Source organism: Marmota marmota, unplaced genomic scaffold (assembly GCF_001458135.2).
Source record: "Marmota marmota marmota unplaced genomic scaffold, marMar, whole genome shotgun sequence".
Classification (NCBI taxonomy): Eukaryota; Metazoa; Chordata; class Mammalia; order Rodentia; family Sciuridae; genus Marmota; species Marmota marmota.
In genome coordinates, this window is record NW_026000057.1 from 2,560,514 (window position 1) to 2,579,667 (window position 19,154).

The following is a 19,154-nucleotide window of genomic DNA, read 5'->3' on the forward strand; positions in this document are numbered from 1 at the left end:
GAGGGCGGCTCGTGGCGCGGGAGAGGGCGCAGAGGGGAGGAGAGCTGGTTCCCTCGCCGTGGTGCCGGGGATCGCGCGCAGAGTCGTGGCGAGTCTTTGGGCACCGTGTGATCCGGAGTGAGGTTCCGACTCCTGAGCCCTTGCGTTAACCCAGTGCAGCCGATCCAAATGAGTAAATGGTGCTTTAAGTTTAAATTGTGTTTCTTTTGCGAATCTTGCCAAATCTTCGAACGCTCTTATTAAGCAGATGTTCTTGATTACTGTGTCCGGGGGAAACCTATTCCTTTCACCTCCATAATTCCCTCTCTCCTCCTCGAATCTAGATTTTAGTTTCTACCAAACTTCGGGGGAGGGCGGGGGAGATGCCCTTTAGGAGTGGGATACGCAGGCGGGTTGGGGCGGCAACTAAAAGCGGCGCATCCGAGGACTTGGGCCTCCTTTCTTCGTTCCGGTCCTTGCGGAGGCGGTATCTGTCTGTTCTGGGCAGAAACAATGGCGAGAGCTGGATGGCCAAATGCGCAATGGGGATAAGCGGGGCGCAGCTGCTTCTGTGAAGGGAGCGGAGGCCCCTCCCAGGCACTGTTGCACCGGGAGGGAAGCGAGCCTGGCTGCAGCAGCAGCAGCCGTCTTGAGTCCCCATCTAATTTGGGGGTCTGGATGGGTGGATGAATGTATTACAGAATCAGGGCAGATGGTTGGCTTTCTGTACCGGGCTTTTGGGGTTTTGGCCTCTTTAAGAAAAAAACTTAAGCAATCGCTGTTGAGCCTTTTGGGGCCTGGGTTGGCCAGGGGGTGGTGACAGTACCCTGGTTTTGAGTGTGTGCGAATGTGGAAAGATGGGGGACCTGCCAGGCGGGTCTCATGGGTATGCCTCTAGGCTTTGCGATGTCTGGGAACAAAGTGATTGTTTCCAATTTTTATTCTTGGCCTTGGACCTGTTTGGAGATATTTTGTAGCTCCAGCCCAAAGATTTCTGGGGTTTTCCATACTAAGGCAGAATGAAAGTAATACTGCTTTTAAAATGAGCCTTAAGTCAAAATTAACACAATAAAGAAATGATAATGGAGTTTACCATTGAAGTGATAGTTTTTTTTTTTTTGAGGGGGGGACAGCTAGGGTGGGGTAAAGAAACAAAGAACTTTAAGTGATGAGGGTAGGTTTCAGTGGAATACATGCTAATACTCTGCAGTTTTCAGTGATTAAGATTTGTTTCACAGTAAAATGTGTTCAGTGTTCTTTTATTTTCCCTTTAAAGTTTTAAATGGTTCTCTTGTATTATCATGGATCGCTTAACTTGAATTCCAGCTCCAAGGCGTAAGGGGTTTGGAAACCTTTGACGCTGAAAGCAATTGGGTGATTAAATATGTAGTTCCCCTACAAAGAGATGTACTTAGTTATCCTCAGGTTTCCAAAGGGACTTCTGTTCAAATTTGGGATAACAAATGTCTTACCAGAGGCCTTATTTAAATATCAAAAAGGAGAGCAATTTAAATAAATATTTTGACTTTTTGAGTTCACATTTTGAAGTTAAAATTGAAGTTTAAATTTGAGTGATAACTCCTGAAATCAGTAGTATTTTCATTGGCCAGGTGAGGAAATCCAATCTGCTGATCAGTAGAACCTTTGCTAGAACTCAGGTCTGATTCCAAAAGTGAGTCTTTTCCCACACATCTTGCTTTGTCATGTACTTAAGATGCTTGGCAGTTTCAGTTATGGAAGAATGACTTAGTTACTTTTACCATTATGTTAGGAATATCAGTAACTTTAATTTTTATCTTTTTTATTTTTTTCTCTCTACGTTTCATAGTGATTTTTTTTGTCTTTTAAAATAAACGTACCAGTCAGTTTTTGCTGCTTCTTTAGCTAAATTCAGAATCATTTGAGATTCAGAATGTTTTTCATGACTGAAGACCTTAGTCTAGTTATGCATTTGGAAAAAAGATATTCTAAATGCCTTTTTCTTGTTTGAAAGTAGAATTTAAGGTGATCTTTTTTCTGACAAATCTCTTTTTCCCATAAAACAATTGTTGGCTTTCCCATGTATTCAGTTAATTTTTCTTCTTGCTTTTTTCCCAGTAATACGTCAAGGAACAGTTCCATTTTTTTTAGTTGTTATGTTTTTGATAGTGTTCACCTTATTTATTCAACCTCATTGACCAGACATAGATAGACATGCTATGTGCCAATAATTGTGTGCCCTTAAGAGGGCTGAAATTCAATTTTTTAAAAATTATTGTAGAAGAAAGAATGACAATTGTGGAAAGCACTTTGATTTTCTTTGGGTATACCTTTGGTAGTATTCTATCAGGAATTTTGTTAATTGAAGTAGATGTTAGTTTGTCACTTTTATCTACAAAGACCAGAGAGTTATGATGATATAAGGGCACACTGATGCTTAAAAGCCTTAGCAATGAAATTAGACTTGAATTTAGGTCATTTTGGCTCTTCTTCTAAATTCCAACAGCTCTTGTCTCCTATACTTTGTGATCATTTATAGCTTTATAATAGTATGTATTGACATGCACAGATTTGGACATTATTAATAAAAAGTATGCTTTTACCAGCTGCTAATTTTTTTAAATGGTTGAGTGGAACTTGAAAAAAAATATATATGTGTGTGTGTATATATATATGAGTTGTCAATGGACCTTTATTTTATTTATTGATATATGGTGCTGAGAATCCAACCCAGTGCCTCACACACACTAGGCAAAGCACTCTACCACTGAGCCACAACCCCAGCTCAATTGCATGGAACTTTGTAGTGTAAAAATTGGTGCTAATTTTTTTGTGGCATTTGAATGCTAGGATAATCATTTGTAAGGATAACATTTAATACTAAGTTAGTAATCACACTGTAGTTAAAGAGTATTCAAATTAGGCTTCAGGATACCTTTTTTGTAATATTCCAGATGATGGAAATTAGAGTGACTAACGCTCCCTTCCATGTGTATATTTGTGTAAAAGCACAGTTAGATAGATGCAATTTTATGATAAAAAGGGGAACTCTTTTCATGTTTTATACTATTTTAATTTGGTTTCATAATTTTATTAGAAAAAAGAGGTGAGATTGTGGCTCAGTGGTAGAGGGCATGCCTAGCATGTGTGAGGCGCTTAGCAAGGTTCAACCCCCGGTATCACATAAAAATGAATGAATAAAGGTATTGTTTTCATCTACAACTAAAATATAAAGAAAGGAGTGTAGATTTGCCCATATGACTTGCATTGATAAGTAATTTTATTTGAGGATGATGTTGATGGTAATACTTTGTTTCAATCTTGGCAGCAGCCAGACAGCTTACAAAATTGGGTTAAACAGATTATTATCCCCATAGTATTTTATTTTATCCTTATCAGGTTTCCTTTCAGCTTAGATGACAGCCATTTAAGTGTGTAGGGAGTTTGGTAAGGAGTATATTATTTGAAATGTGCTTTGGGCTGAAATCAGTGTATAATTGTGAATTGACTATTCTGAAGAGCAATTCCATGATTTTTCCTTTCTGTTAGGAAGTATTCGATGATGCATCTCCTGGAAAGCAAAAAGAAATTCAAGAACCAGATCCGACCTATGAAGAAAAAATGGTATGTTCTGGCTTTGTATAGAGTATGTAAAGAAACTTTTTGTTAGATGATTAAATATACTAAATATCCATGTTTAACTTTTATATTTAGAGCACAGATGTTTCAATGAAGTATGTAACCTGGAGTACTATAATTTCTATTTTTATTTGCCTACATAAACCAAATCATATTCTGTGAATTAGTGAACATGATGTAATTGTCTAATTATGCTAACACCTTGAGATTTTCAGCATCAAAAGTGAGGTGAGGGGCCAGGATTGTAGCTCAGTGGTAGAGTGTTTGCCTTGTATGTGTGGGGCACTGGGTTCTATCCCTAGCACCAATAAAAACAAATAAATAAAATAAAGATTAAACTTAAAAAAAAAAAGAAGAAGAAGAAATGAGGTGAAGACCAGAGAAGTAGTTATTCTGTGTATATTCATCCCCATTTTTATATTGGAGGTGGAACCCAGAGCCTTGCACATACTCAGTGCTCTACCACTGAACTACCTGCCTAGGCCATGGCTGGGATTTTTACAAAAAGAAAACATGACACACTTTTTAAAGACAAAGTTCACATCCCATATATTTTAGGAAACAACTTTTTTAAAAAAATATTTATTTTTTAGTTGTAGTTGGACACAATAACTTTTTTAAATTTTTTTATTTTTATGTGGTGCTGAGGATCAAACCCAGAACCAATGTGCTAGATGAGCGTTCTACCGCTGAGCCACAACCCCAGCCCAGGAAACAGCTTTTTTAACATGACTTGACATAACCAAAGCTTTAAATGAGTTTTAATAGCAAATGCTTATGATCTATCAAACCCTGTTCTGAGGCCTTTATGTAGCATAAACACAATAATATTTGAAATCCTTAAGGTGAAATGTGTCAGTTAATAACACTATAGTATGTTTCTTAAACAAGAGTATCCTAATTTTCTTGTGTGTGTGTCCAGCACCCGGCATAATATCTGGCACGTAGTAGAGCTTTATATATATTTTTAAATGTACTTTTTCCTTGTCCTTTGATATTCTCTTCAAAATCAGCAGATATTCTTAAACCTCTTAAATACTACGAATCCTAAAATTGTTATGTTTTATGTATACATGTAAATTTATATGTACATATGTAATATACATAATACATGTGCAGCGTTACATATGATTTTATATATGATTTCTATAACATTTTGTATATCCAAATAGCTACTGTTTTGCTGCCCAACTTAAAGAAAAAATATACATATAGCCTGCCTTTAAAAATAAGTACACTTTAAAACAAATAATGTGGTTTTAAAGTAAATACCCCTTTTACCCTTTACAATTTAGATTCTGACACTAACATTGTATTAGTGAATCTAATTTAAAGTTTGCTGGCTTTAGTTTCATTGTTCTTGATCTCGCTTATGTTTGACATTGTTGACCACCCCCCAAAAAATCTTTACTTATCTTGAGACACCTTTTACTCCCTTGATACCCTATTTGATTGTGCCTTTGTCCTTTGTTACATTCTGAACATTTCTTCCTGGACAGCTTGATTATTACTACTGGATTTCACTTGCTGTCTTTAAATGGAAAACTTTCAAATCTTTTATTTTGAGCCCAGATACCTCTTATTGCTTGTTGGGCATTTACTTTTAAATCACATTGGGACCTCTAATTTGAGAATATGCAGAATTGAATTCACAATCTTTACTTTACACACATATTTAATGTTATTTCAGTGAATGAAAGTTTCTCAATATATATCCAAGATGCCTGTGACAATACCTCCTACTTTTTGTTTTCTTACTTGTTTACTGTCATAAATCTTTCTTTTTTATTTTTCCCTCTCATCCTAGCTCAATATTCTTTTATTTTGCATGCATGCACTTTTTTTTTTTTTTTTTTTTTTTGCCTCTTAAGTTTTTCAGTTTCCAAGCTTCATTTCATTTTGTGACATGATCTTCCTTTGAATAGTTTTCTTCTAAACAAACTCCCATGTCATCTGCTAGTTCTTAACCATAGCATGGGTAAGTCCCCATTATTTACTCTTCATTCTTGAATCTGGGATTCTGAGCACTACTTCCAAAGACAGAATAAATTTATTTTTGTTTTTGCGGAGGAGGTACTGGGGGTAGAACCCAGAGGTGCTTAACCTCTGAGCCATATCCCTAGCCCTTTTTTATATTTTATTTAGAGACAGGGTCTCACTGAGTTTCTTAGGGCCTCACTAAGTTACTGAGGCTGGCTTTGAACTCAGTCCTCCTGCCTCAGCCTCCTGAGCCACTGGGATTACAGGTGTGCGCCACCACGCCCTGCAGATTTATGGTTTTTATTCTTGGGCTTTTAGTACCTAAAACTTGACTTGGCTCTACCCTCCTTTCCCCATAAGTTTTTGGATGTATCTTTCTACTTTATTTCTGCTAACCCTAATTTTCAGGCTTCCTACACACACACACACACACACACACACACACACAAAATCACACTTATCCTATTTACTGTGTATTTTCAATCATATATATAGTCTCTGATGCCTTGTTTTTTCCTGTCTCAGAAAAAAGCTGGTCCATGGTTGTTCAATATAATCTTCATTGAGTTCATTCAATTCCCTAATTTTACTGTGTTAGTAGTTGCTGCATTTTAGGATCAATTTTTTTTTTTTTCCCTTTTTACCACTTTTAACCTTTTAGGATCTTAAAATTATTTTCATTTTAGCCTGTTAATTCCCTTAAGCAGCAAGGTGCCTAGTTTTCCCCCTAATAATCGGAACAATAATAGTGACTTGATAAATTTTGAATACTATACAATAGCTTTTACCTTGCATGTCTAGAATTTAACCTGTGGATTTATTTTCAGAGGTTATATATTTTAATATATATAACCTGAAAATAAATATCTACTTATCTTAGTTCTGTACTTGAAATGGTTTGTAATCTTGAAAAGCATAAACTAAGGCACATCATTTATAGGATGTTGCCAGGGAGGAGCATGTTGACAGCCTGTTCGAATTGTGCATATCAGGTTGCTTCTATGACTGTTACTATGACCCACTAAAACACTTTTACCACTTCCTGATGGCAAATTTAGCTTCAGTTTTTACACTAGTGTGATTTTTAAGATAACCGTTTTCCCTTTTAAAGTATGTGGTTTTTATAACATAAATGGTGTTTGGATACCTTCAGTGTTTGCTTTGGTGGGTCTTTTTGTAAATCTCTAAAACTGACATTTTAAACATTTTTATGGCAGCATTGTTGGGTAACTGGTTTATCTGTTGAACTTGTCTAGTTTCTCTTTGTTTAAACAAACTATCCTGTCTAAAGTCTGGTTGCCTAACGTCTTGAGATTTTATAATTTTTTTTTTTTTAATGAAAACTTCTCAAGGATCTTACCCTTTTTTTGGTTTATACATATTTTCATTCTTTTGGTGTGGTAATAGGAAACATTCAAAGGGGCAGATAGCAGATAATGAAAGGCAGGAATAGTGTTGAACTACATTAAGTTAATGAATATTTCATGGTTTTTAAGCCTGATATCTTTTTAAAATTTGACACCAGCCTAACTGATGAATGACCAGTGCCTTTTCTCCAACTTTTGAATAAATTCACTTGTAATGCACAATGCCTTTTAACGTCTTTAAAAATATATTTTTTAGTCAACTATTTTAAAGTATGACTTACATAAAATGATTTTGAGTTTTGGCAAGTATATGCAGTCACGTAAATAACATTACAGTCATGATGTAGAATAGTTTCCATCCTGTTAAAAGCTTCTGTCCCTCTGTAGGCAGTTCCTGCCCCAACCTCTTGCCACTTTTCATCTGCTTTGTGTCTGTAGTTAGTATTTCATACACTGTAAGTGGAATCATATACTGTAGACTTGTGTTTTATCTTCCCTTGACAAAGTGCAAATTTTAAGACTCATGTTGCATGTGTCAGTAGTTTGTTCTTTTTATTCCTGAATTCTTAATATGGAGGCTTGTTGAAACTGATTTCCAAAGTTTTGATGAAATGTATCTTAAACTTTTTTGCAGCAAACTGATCGTGCAAATAGATTTGAATATTTATTAAAGCAAACCGAGTTGTTTGCACATTTCATTCAGCCTGCTGCTCAGAAGACTCCAACCTCACCTTTGAAGATGAAACCAGGGCGCCCACGAATAAAAAAGGATGAGAAACAGAACTTGCTCTCAGTTGGCGAGTGAGTAATAGTTTATACTTCATAATTCAACCTTGTTTATTATCGATGGTTTTCATTAGAAGCATAAATCTACTTTATTTTAAAAAAAAGTTAATACAATTGTGTATTTGGCCCCATTGCTTGGTAGGATGTAGCCGTAAATGTGTAAGTATTTTAAAATCCTGCGTAGTGTCTTATTTTTTATAGCATTATATAGTTTATGGATTGCAGCAGTAATATTGAATAGGGAAGTCAGATATTAATGTTGTTTCTTACAGAGGGTACAAATGCATAAGTTAAGTATCTTATTTAGCATCACATAGAAGTACTTAGAATAATCCAGGCTTGAACTTGGATCTGAACCGCTTATGCTTATCTCCAAAACCATATACACGCCTTGAGGGTATTACTTTTATGTGAAGTTTGTGCTGGTGTGTGGAATATTGTAATGATGTATGCCACAGAAGTTTGTTTAGCATTTTTGTTAAACAGTTGTCTTCCTCTAAAAATTGAAGTGTCAAGTTGTATGCCATCGTTTGGTGGTGATTGAAAATACGTATACATGTTAAATTTGTCAGATTCAGAATTTTTGTGTTGGTTGGATAACTTAGGATGTTTAGTAATAATTAATAGATTTAGGGCATCTTGACTCCCTGGAATGGCTGCAGTTTCCAATGTGAAAAAAATGTAGTCAGTAATTGTAATACATCAGATTATCTAAAAGAAGAAATTAAAAACTTATCAATGTTAAATTCACAGAATTACCATGCAAGCAAAATTTCTTCATTTTATTTGAGGTATTCTGATTTTTCAGTATGTCTTATACCTTGTCTGTTGTGTCTAAAGTGCTATTTTAATATTTGAAACTTTTTAAAAGTCAACTTTGTATATCAGATGTATTTAAATTGCTTTAGAATTGAAGTTTATATCTACTTAAATATATTAGTGTCATATACTGGAAATGGGAACTACTATAACAAATACTTTTATGGGATATTAATATTATTTAAAGAAACCCTTCTATCACTAACCTAAAAGATAAAGGTAGCCCCCCTGAAAATATATAATGTTATTCAATTTGATTTATTCATCATTAAATAGTGTTATTGGGGAAGATGATTTAGAGGTCTCGGTAGGGCCATAATCTGCTTTCTAAATTAGATCAAGATATTTACTGAAAGTAAAAAGGTCTTGAAGTTGGAAGCTTCATAATTGGGAAGAAAGTGGTTTTATTCACTTCAGCTCTATAGAGGTGAAGCAATTTGAGCTTATGAAGTTGTAGTTAATATATGTTATTTTAATAACAGCTTTTGTATATTTTAGATAACTGTAAAACATTTTAGATTTATATTTACTAGTAACTTTTTACTATTCACTTGTGTGTGTGTGTTTGTGTGTGTGGTGCTGGGCATTGAACTCAGGGCCTTGTGCATGCGAGGCAAGCACTCTACCAACTGAGCTATATCCCCAGCCCTTTTACTGTTCACTTTCTAGGTTAATTTAGATGCCTATGAAAAATTATTATTATTTTTTTATTTTTTGTGAGTTCATTGTACTTTAATAATAAGGAAAAAAGGAAAGCACACAAATTCCATAACCATGCCTATTTTATTCTATGTGAGTTCTTTTCTAAATAGAGATGTCAAAATTGATTTTTTTTTTTTTTTAGGCTATAAGATTTGAGACACAGCAACTAGGAAATGGCAGTAACACCTCTCCCCCAAATTTTGAGATTTGCCATGGGACTAATTTTTCTTCTGAAGCATAAATATGGGTATCTGATGTTTTAGGAATTCATATAATCTCACAGATTAGCGGAACCTCACAATGAAGAGAAAATCAGGAGGATTTGGAAGCTTGTTCTGATTTCACACCCTCACAGAGTTTTAATAACCAAAAGTGGGGCTGGGGATGTGGCTCAAGTGGTAGCACGCTCGCCTGGCATGTGTGCGGCCCGGGTTCGATCCTCAGCACCACATACAAACAAAGATGTGTGTCCGCCGAAAACTAAAAAATAAATATTAAAAATTCTCTCTCTCTCTCCCTCTCTCTCTCACTCTCTCTTTAAAAAAAATAAAAAATAACCAAAAGTGACATTGGTTGTATCTGTACCAAAAAATATAAAAAACTACTTCTATAAATTGATAACATAAACGGATGTAACCAAGGTTGTAAAATGTTCAAATGCAGTATTTATACAATCAGTGAAAAGATATTCCCTAAACAGTTATAATTTATATATAGCCACAGTTTCTTTGCAGTTCATCCTGTTAAGAGGTGGAAGCAATTGTTTTGTCCTTCATTTTATTTTTATTTAATTTTTTTTTAAATTAAAAATTACTGTGGATTCTTGAGGCCAGCCACTTGACTTACTATGTTGAATTGTAGTTGGTAGTTAAAGCCAAAACTCAAATCATTTGATTTTATTTTCATTTGATAGCTACCGACATCGTAGAACAGAGCAAGAGGAGGATGAAGAACTGTTAACAGAAAGCTCCAAAGCAACCAATGTTTGCACTCGATTTGAAGATTCTCCATCATGTATGTTAAACATACTTAAATTACTTGATTTTTGAAAGATCTCACTTTGAGACATCCTTCGGTTAATGTTTTGGATTTGTCTTGGCTATAATTTGTACAGGGACTTTTTTCATAATCTTATATATTTATTGGTTGTGAATAAGTTTCAGATTTTTTTTAAATGGAGGTAGTAATGTGTTATATAATGTGATATTGTATTTCAGAGGTGTATAAAATGCCATTGAGTTTATTATTTTTCTAAGATACATGTAAAAGTAGGTATGATTTTGCCTTTTACCTGATCTGGATAAGAAAACTAATTTGTAAAAAGAAAACAAAATTCATGAAGAATTTTGCTTACTCATGCTGTTATAGTAGCTTTAATTTGTTTGACATATATTTGTTTTCAGTGGTTTTCTAAAAGAAGAATATTTAAATAGGTTTGTATAGTCTTTTTTTTCTTGTCTGTTGGCATTAGAGACTTACACATTCTCTTGAAGCCTAGCATCCCCCCCACCCCACACCCCTCCAAACCTCCTCTAATGCTGCTTTATTTACGTGAACTCTTATCTAATTGAACTTCAGCTGGACTTATCTAGTTAGAAATTCAGCAGTTGGTTTAAGGTGTACACTTTCAGGCTTCCTTTTTTTTTTTTACTTACTGAGCACCTGGTGTCTATTTCTATCCCAATGAAGTGAGGCCAGAGCCAGATGTATGTCATAGGGGGAAAGGAAATTTTGGATTATTTTTGTCTCACATTGTTACATTGTAACTAGCATTGGTTATTTTTCATCCTTAAGCAGTGATTTGACTTGGCAGGCAAAATAAGTAATGTGTATACCCTGAAAGAGTAGTATTAGTCTAAGATGTATTGGGAAAGTAGCTTAGGAGAAATGGTGAAGGAAAAGGAATTTCCTATCATCTCATTTTTACTAGGAGGAAAATAAAATCTCCAGAGAACCTGTGTCTGATCTTTATGAAAGATGAAAGCGTTCGATTACAAATGTTTTTGGTAAGGTTAGAAAGAGGTTAAAGAGTCTAGGACCAATGTATGAATAACAGAAATTGAATGATTTGGATGAATACTCTAATGCCCAATCATGTTATTAGGACTTGGGTTATCTTTCACATCATTCGTGCTCCTACTCCATTGCAGACTCCAACAGCTACCTCTAATGATTTGGGATTTGCAGAATTCATGTAAAAATATCCTAGAAAAGAAAGCAAAGTCAGTAGGCAAATGTAAGCCATAGTTAAAGCTCTGGGTATCAGATGAAGGGGGCTACTTTGTATTTCCTGCCTTTAAAATGTAACCGTGGGTTTTCTCTTGTTCTCAGATGTAAAATGGGGTAAATTGAGAGATTATCAGGTCCGAGGACTGAATTGGCTTATTTCTTTGTATGAAAATGGCATCAATGGTATCCTTGCAGATGAAATGGTATGTGATTGGTAGTTTTGATTGAAGGCATGTTTTGTAACTTATTTTATAGAAGTTTAAGATATACAGCATGTTTTGTTGATGGCAGTCTGGAATTTTTAGTAACTAATTTTCCTTCAGACTATTTTATAATTGCATTAGTGAAGTCTTCACTTGTGAGGAATTATCTATGAAAGTAGATTTAAAAATAACACATTTTTCGAAACTTTTAAAAAAACTTTTGTAGTACCGTTGTGTAACCATTTCCCTCCATTTTTATGAAAAACAAACTGAGGTCATTAAATGTTTATCACCTGTAAATATTAATTTTGTTTTCTAGAATGGCAGCTTGTACAGTTTTGTTTCATAAAAGATTTTATCTCTTGTTTACTACTATTAATTATATAATAAAGGTTTTAAAAAGATTCCTTATTACCGTAGGGCTAAAATACTTAATTGGTTGAAGAAAGTATAGTGTCAAAGGAAAGGTGTTTTGATTCTAACTGTGCTACGTGACCTGGGGAGAATCACATTTTCTGAGCCTCACTGGGGTGATAATAATACCTCTGTCATAGACTTGTGAAAATTATGTGATATAACACTGTGAGCTTTCAGATATTAAGTTTTTGTTATATGTTAGCTATCATAAACACATAGCATTTCTTTTAAATGTTCTGTATATGTTGGGCAGTATAAATATGGAACACTGCGTTTGTTTTTTTATTGTTTTATGATTACTCTGAACTCTTTCAGGGCCTGGGAAAGACTCTTCAAACAATTTCTCTTCTTGGCTACATGAAACATTATAGAAACATTCCTGGTCCTCATATGGTTTTGGTTCCTAAGTCTACATTACACAACTGGATGAGTGAATTCAAGAGATGGGTACCAACACTTCGGTCTGTTTGTTTGATAGGAGATAAAGAACAAAGAGTAAGATTTTAGTATTTCATTACATTTTTCATATTAAAGGAGTTTGAATTCAGGCTTGGGGTCAGGAATTGCTGGAGGAAGGATAAAAGAGAAAGGGTCTTCAGAAATATATAGAGACTAAGAATATGGTTTTCCTCACATTTTGGGGGGTGATTGTATAAAATCAAAACCTGTGCCCTTCAGCAGTATTTTGTTTTTAAAACCGATTTTGAATGTGAGAGGCAATTGGAAATTTAAGGAACCAGATTTTTAGGTTAGTGTATACTGATAATAGTCTATATATAGAGAGAGAACAGTAGTTTTTAAAGATGAGTTGAGCCAGCTATTTTGATATCTATTGAATAAGTTACAATGTTGATTAATAAATAACATCTTTTTGGGAAGAAGACGTGGAAATAATGACACCATGAAGAATGTAAAGGTCAGATTTGGAAACTTACTCATACTGCATTAAATGACTTTGTGCTTACTTTGTTTTCCCTTCCTTTATCTCAGTGATGAGTGTGAATTGCTTTTTTTTTCCCTTATAGGTAACCAAAGGGTTATGTTAAGTTACCAGATTCCTTTTTGTTTGGGACTTACTTAACCATTCTTTGCTTCGGTTTTCTTACTTGTGAAATGAGAGTAAAAATAGCAATGTGTTAATACATTTATGAATCTGAAGAGGGGAATGAACATGTTTACTGCAAACAACAGTCCTTCAGTCTTCCTTTCTTCATATTAAAAACTTGTCTCCTAAGTATTCCAGGACTTAGTGGAATTGTAGAACGAAGACCTTTTGAAGTTTGTATTCATCAGTCTTGTCTTTTTTTTAAACCTAATGATTCTGAAATCGAAATGATGACTGATTATTTCAGTGGTAGGAAAGCTAGTTCTGAATGTTTATATGATATAGCAACTCTATCCCTTTTTAATATTCCCACTCCCTTTTATGGATTAGATTACTTGTCATCCAGAAGTTTAATGTATAATTGATTTCTGAACGTTGTTATTTTTTAATTTTGCTACACAGGCTGCTTTTGTCAGAGATGTTTTGTTACCAGGAGAATGGGATGTTTGTGTAACATCTTATGAAATGCTTATTAAAGAGAAGTCTGTATTCAAAAAATTTAACTGGAGATACTTAGTTATAGATGAAGCTCACAGGATCAAAAATGAAAAATCCAAGGTAATTTGATATTCTGAACATTGTATCTGAGAATTTAATCCATATTACAAATATTCTGATGATGGGATTGGTTCTTTCAGTTATCAGAAATAGTGAGGGAATTCAAGACTACAAATCGACTATTACTAACTGGAACACCTCTTCAGAACAACTTGCATGAGCTCTGGTCACTTCTTAATTTTTTGTTGCCTGATGTCTTTAATTCAGCTGATGTAAGTATTTCTAATTGTTTTCTGGTTAATAATTTTGTTTAATACTTATGTATTTTTATAGTAGAATTGGCCTGCCTTTTAGTGCTATTTGAGGCAGTCATTAATTTCTCATTCTTTTATGTAGTTAAACCTGGTGTTAACCTATTAATTGTCTGTGCATTCTTAGAATTTATTTTTGAGCCTTTTGGTTTTAGTCTCATTTCAAATCATTGTTTTCTTTGTGTGCATTGGCATAGGTTGCCATTGGCATGACGATCCTCGTTGATAGTCATGTTGGTCTGACTTTGTTTCAATGATTTTGTCTGGGTTGACTGCTTGTATTTTCAGGGTGCTGCTTTAAGCATTCCCAGGTGAATTTGTGTATCTCATGTTGTTTATGTTTTAAGGCTCAGACATGACTTTCAAATATGACAAAATCTGCCTAACCTTTGTTATGTGATATTCTAATAAGCAGAACTTAATATTTATCTTTAAGTCATAATATTTATCGTAAGTCATTAAGAAATGATGGTAGCAGCTAGGTGCATAGGTGCACACCTGTAATCCTTGCAGCTTGGGAGGCTGAGGCAAGAAGATTGCAAGTTCAAACCCAGCCTCAGTGACTTAGCAAGGCCCTAAAGCAAATTAGATGCCAATAAGAAATTTCCTCTTTATCCTGTCTCAAAATATTTTTAAAAGGCCTGGGGACGGGACTTAGTGGGAAAGCGCCTCTGGGTTCAATTCCCAGTACCAAGAAAAAAGAAAAAAATATGGACTTGAACTTAATGGTTTTAGTAGATCACAACTCAAATATTATACTAATTCTAGAAATTATTGTTTTATCTGGGATTATTGGAAGTTTGTTGTTCATACTGTCTCTAACCTTAAGATATGTTTTATTTGTTAATCTAGGACTTTGATTCCTGGTTTGACACAAACAACTGTCTTGGGGATCAAAAACTAGTTGAGAGGCTTCATATGGTAAGTATTTTGGAGTAGTGTTAACCATATTTTTAATGAGAAGAAATGATAAAGATTAAAATTAGATTATATTCTAGTTAACAAAAGCATAATAGCTATAGAATCAGATCTGTTTGGATCTTATTTGATCTTATAATGGGGATATGGAGTGATGTGTAGTGGCTTAGTGTTGGAACCTAGGATGGGATTTTAACTTAATAAAGGGAAAAAGTAATTGCAGTTAAAAAAAGGTATAATGAGGGAAAAAGCATTACTTAATGACCAATATAAACTACTTTTAAAGCTTAGTCCCATTTAAATTCTATAGAATCTAATAAGTTACTTCTGAAAAGACAGATGATCCATCTGTTGTTTGGAATTCTAGTGACAATATATAAGTCAACTAATATTGCATTGTGTGAGCAGAGCTGGTATTGTGGTTTTTGTTTTGATGTGTAGCTTTGTTCCTTTCTAGGACAATGCACAAGTGAAAGTTGGTAGGTAAAGAAATTTCCTCTTAACAAATCTGAGATAAAGAAACATACCTGGTGAGCAGGAGAAAGCAGGACCTTGTAAACATGTTGTGGAAAGCCCCTTGTGACCTGTCACCTTTGAACTTGTTTTCACATTTTGGTGTGAATAATTCTTTGGGGATGGGGAATTGGAGGGGTAGGGGAGAGAAGGTTGCCCTGTGTATTTTAGTATGCCTAGTAACACCCTTGACATGTCTCCTCCTTATTAGATGCCAGTAATAGTATGCCTGTAGATGTAACAATGAAAAAGTGTCCCTAAACATTGCCAATGTCCCCTGGAAGGCACAGTCATGCTCTGCGCCCTTTCCCCTGTGACCTGACCTTTCTAATATATTTACTTGATGAAAATTAATTGAACTGTACACTCATGATTTGTATACCCTGCATATAGGTTGCTCCCATAGATTAGGATAATAAATTTAAAAGCTATTCATAAAGAATTGAGTGTGGACCTCCCAAGTTTTAAGCACTGTATAAGGGCAAAATTAAAAAGTTTAAGACCTTGTTAATTTTAAAAATATTTTTCTTTATTTTTAAAAAGTTTTATGAACGTATGAAATCTGTACTTCCTATTTTTTTTTTTTTTCTAAATAGAAGGTACAACATAAAATCAGCAGTGTGAAGTGGCTGCAGAAAAAGATACAAGTAACTAGTTTTAAACCTGGAAGGCAGTCACTGTAGAAAACAACATCTTTAAAATGTACTACTGTTTTCAGTGTTTTATGAGTGTAATTGTATGTTGGTTAAATAACAAAATTCTATTATTACCCTTCAGGAACTTAGTAGTGATAAATTATATATAGTTTGAATGGAAAAGTCCTAAGAATCATTTGATATTCGAGCAGACTAAATGTTGGTAAAGACATTATTCTATATTTAATAGGTGATTTTTGTTCTTTTAAATTTATTTTAACTAGGTACATATGACAGCAAAATGCATTTTGATTCATTGTACACAATTGCAGCAGAACTTTTCATTTCTCTGGTTGTAGCATCATGATGTAGTGTCACACCCTATGTGCAGTCTTACATGTACCTAGGGTAATGATGTCCATCTCCTTCCACCATCTTTTTAATAGGTGATTTTAAGATTTTGAAAAAATACTAGCATTACAGGTAAGGTCATCTCTGTTTCTTTGCTTTTTCTAAGGTTTTGCGTCCATTCCTCCTTCGTCGGATTAAGGCTGATGTTGAAAAGAGTTTGCCTCCCAAGAAGGAAGTAAAAATCTATGTGGGTCTCAGCAAAATGCAAAGGGAATGGTATGTTTTCTAAGATACTTGATATCACTATTCTCAAAATTTCATTTATATAGTATTTTGTTTTACTAATTTGTGCCTTCATGGAATTGTTGTTTGCTGGATTGAACTCATCTTGAAAAGAGGCTTGCTCAGCATATATATCATATAAAATCTTTGAAGTATAGTTGAGAGAATCACAATGAAACATAGTAAATTCATTTTTTATGAACTGAGACTTATTTGGGACTTAAACAACAATACATTGAAAACCCTTTACTTTGGGATTTTTTTTTTAATTGTTGAGGACCTTTATTTTTATTTATGTATTTATATGCGGTGCTGAAAATTGAACCCAGTGTCTCACACATGGTAGGCAAGCACTGTACCTCTGAGCCACAACCTTAATCCTCTACTTTGGTTTTTAAGAGGAGAGTAGGGTGGTGCAAATGGGAGACATAGAGTTGGTTAACTTGGTGGTTAAGAAGTAATTGGATCATGGATTTGTGCTAGCTAGCCTCTGGTGAAATTGTAGATTATAGACATATAAAACTTACGTGCTTTCTTTTATCCCATAAGACTCCATGTATTTAAAACACTATTCTGAACCAAAGTTTTATTTTAGGCAGAATAAAATGTCCTTTTGAGAAATGATGATGATGATGCCTGATATCTATTTTTACATATTTGTATAGGGCAGTATTAAAAGTTGAAGACCTTAGTTAATTTAAAAAAAATATTTTTCCTCATTTTTTAAGGTTTTATAGATGTATGAAATCTTTTTTTATTATAAGAACATACAACATGAATTCAACAGTGTGAAATGGCTATAGAAAAAGATAGTCTTCCTTTAGCATATGTTAATATAAGTTGTGTTCAGAGGAGGGAAATAAGAGCTGCCCTCTTTACTAGTCTTACCATATTTCAAATGTATTCGATAACATATTTGCAAAATATTGGAGTAGCAAAAAGGCTAAAGGGATATATAGAGATCTGAGCATGCTCTCTAAGAAAGAGAGGTCCGCTGTAGAAAGTGAGCTATCCTCAGTGTCCTCAAAACTTTTGAAAGGCTATTACAAAGTAGTGAAGATATTAGGCTTGTCTTATATATATCCTATAGAACTAAGACATGAGTCAGTACAAACAAAAGGCAAGTATTTTTTTTAGTTAAACATGAGTGAACTTTGTATCAATCAGAATGATGATGAACTTTGCCTTGAGTAGTTTTTATGCTCCAGGATGGAGGTTAAACATAGATTCCTTAGGTTGCTTAAGTTATTTTGCTCAAGGGATTCAAAGTTTCACTGAAACTTCAGTGTTTACTTATTCTTTCAGTAAACTGAAATTCTGTGTATGCATTCATGGCTTTTTTAATAATTTGCCTTAGCCTGTGGCTGTAGATTGATAGATCTCATATCTCCCTCTCCCTATGTGTTTAAGCAGATGTTTAAATCACATTGTATTCATCTCATTTTCATCCTCCTGCCTTACCTCTCATGTTTCTTCCTTCTCAGATTAGGGTTCTACTCAAATGCTGTACTAGCTACATGGTATGTGAGGCAGTTGTGCATCACTTAATGTCAAGACAAGTTCTGAGAAATGTGGTTTAGGTGATTTTGTTTTGTACATATCATATAGAGTGTACTTGCCCAAAGCTTTGAACTTACTAGATGATGTAATTTCATGGGACTGCTGCCTGTGCTCACTGAAACATCATTATGTAGTGCATAACTATAAATGAGTAATGGTACTTTCTGTTGCAAGACTAGAAACTAAAATTATGTTTCAAAATTATAATTACTCAAAAATGTTGTATTATACTGCTATGTTTAATCCCATCCAAGGAGACTATTTTGTATTTTTAAAATAATGATGTCCTCAAGGTCCAATGCATAAGTATAGACAGTAGCACACTATGGGCTATAAAGAAAAAGCAGAAAAAAGATTACAGATGATAGATTCTAAACCATACCTTAGAAGTTGATGGCTTGTTTCTTACAGGTATTTCAGAGTTGAGTTGGGGAATGGGAGTATGTAAAGTGGCAGGGTTTAGTCAGGGAATATTTGAGTCCTTAAAAATACTTTTCTTTTCAATAGGTATACTCGGATATTAATGAAGGATATAGACATACTAAACTCAGCAGGGAAGATGGACAAGATGAGGTTATTGAACATCCTGATGCAGTTGAGGAAATGCTGCAATCATCCGTATCTCTTTGATGGAGCTGAACCTGGTCCACCTTATACAACAGATATGCATCTAGTTACCAATAGTGGCAAAATGGTGGTATTAGACAAGTTGCTTCCTAAATTAAAAGAACAAGGTATTGTTACTTGCATCAAATTGAGAAATAATGGAAACTTAAAACGCTAGTGTTAAAACAAAGGGAACAATATACTTTTGAAATGACAGCTCTGACACTTTTCTAAAATTTTCTGTCCATTATTATCTGAGGTTCCCCTCACTTCCT

General features: G+C 34.3%; 1 protein-coding gene across 1 annotated transcript in view; it reads left to right on the plus strand.

Moving 5' to 3' along the window:
- Smarca5 (SWI/SNF related, matrix associated, actin dependent regulator of chromatin, subfamily a, member 5) overlaps positions 1–19,154 on the plus strand; it is a 36,786-nt gene that overhangs the window by 4,125 nt on the left and 13,507 nt on the right. Inside the window, exons 3-12 of the mRNA XM_048813851.1 lie at positions 3,508–3,582; positions 7,579–7,745; positions 10,165–10,265; positions 11,583–11,683; positions 12,416–12,595; positions 13,608–13,763; positions 13,844–13,975; positions 14,867–14,935; positions 16,598–16,707; positions 18,781–19,007. Coding sequence (XP_048669808.1) covers positions 3,508–3,582; positions 7,579–7,745; positions 10,165–10,265; positions 11,583–11,683; positions 12,416–12,595; positions 13,608–13,763; positions 13,844–13,975; positions 14,867–14,935; positions 16,598–16,707; positions 18,781–19,007 — 1,318 coding nt within the window. The remainder of the gene's footprint in view (positions 1–3,507; positions 3,583–7,578; positions 7,746–10,164; positions 10,266–11,582; positions 11,684–12,415; positions 12,596–13,607; positions 13,764–13,843; positions 13,976–14,866; positions 14,936–16,597; positions 16,708–18,780; positions 19,008–19,154) is intronic.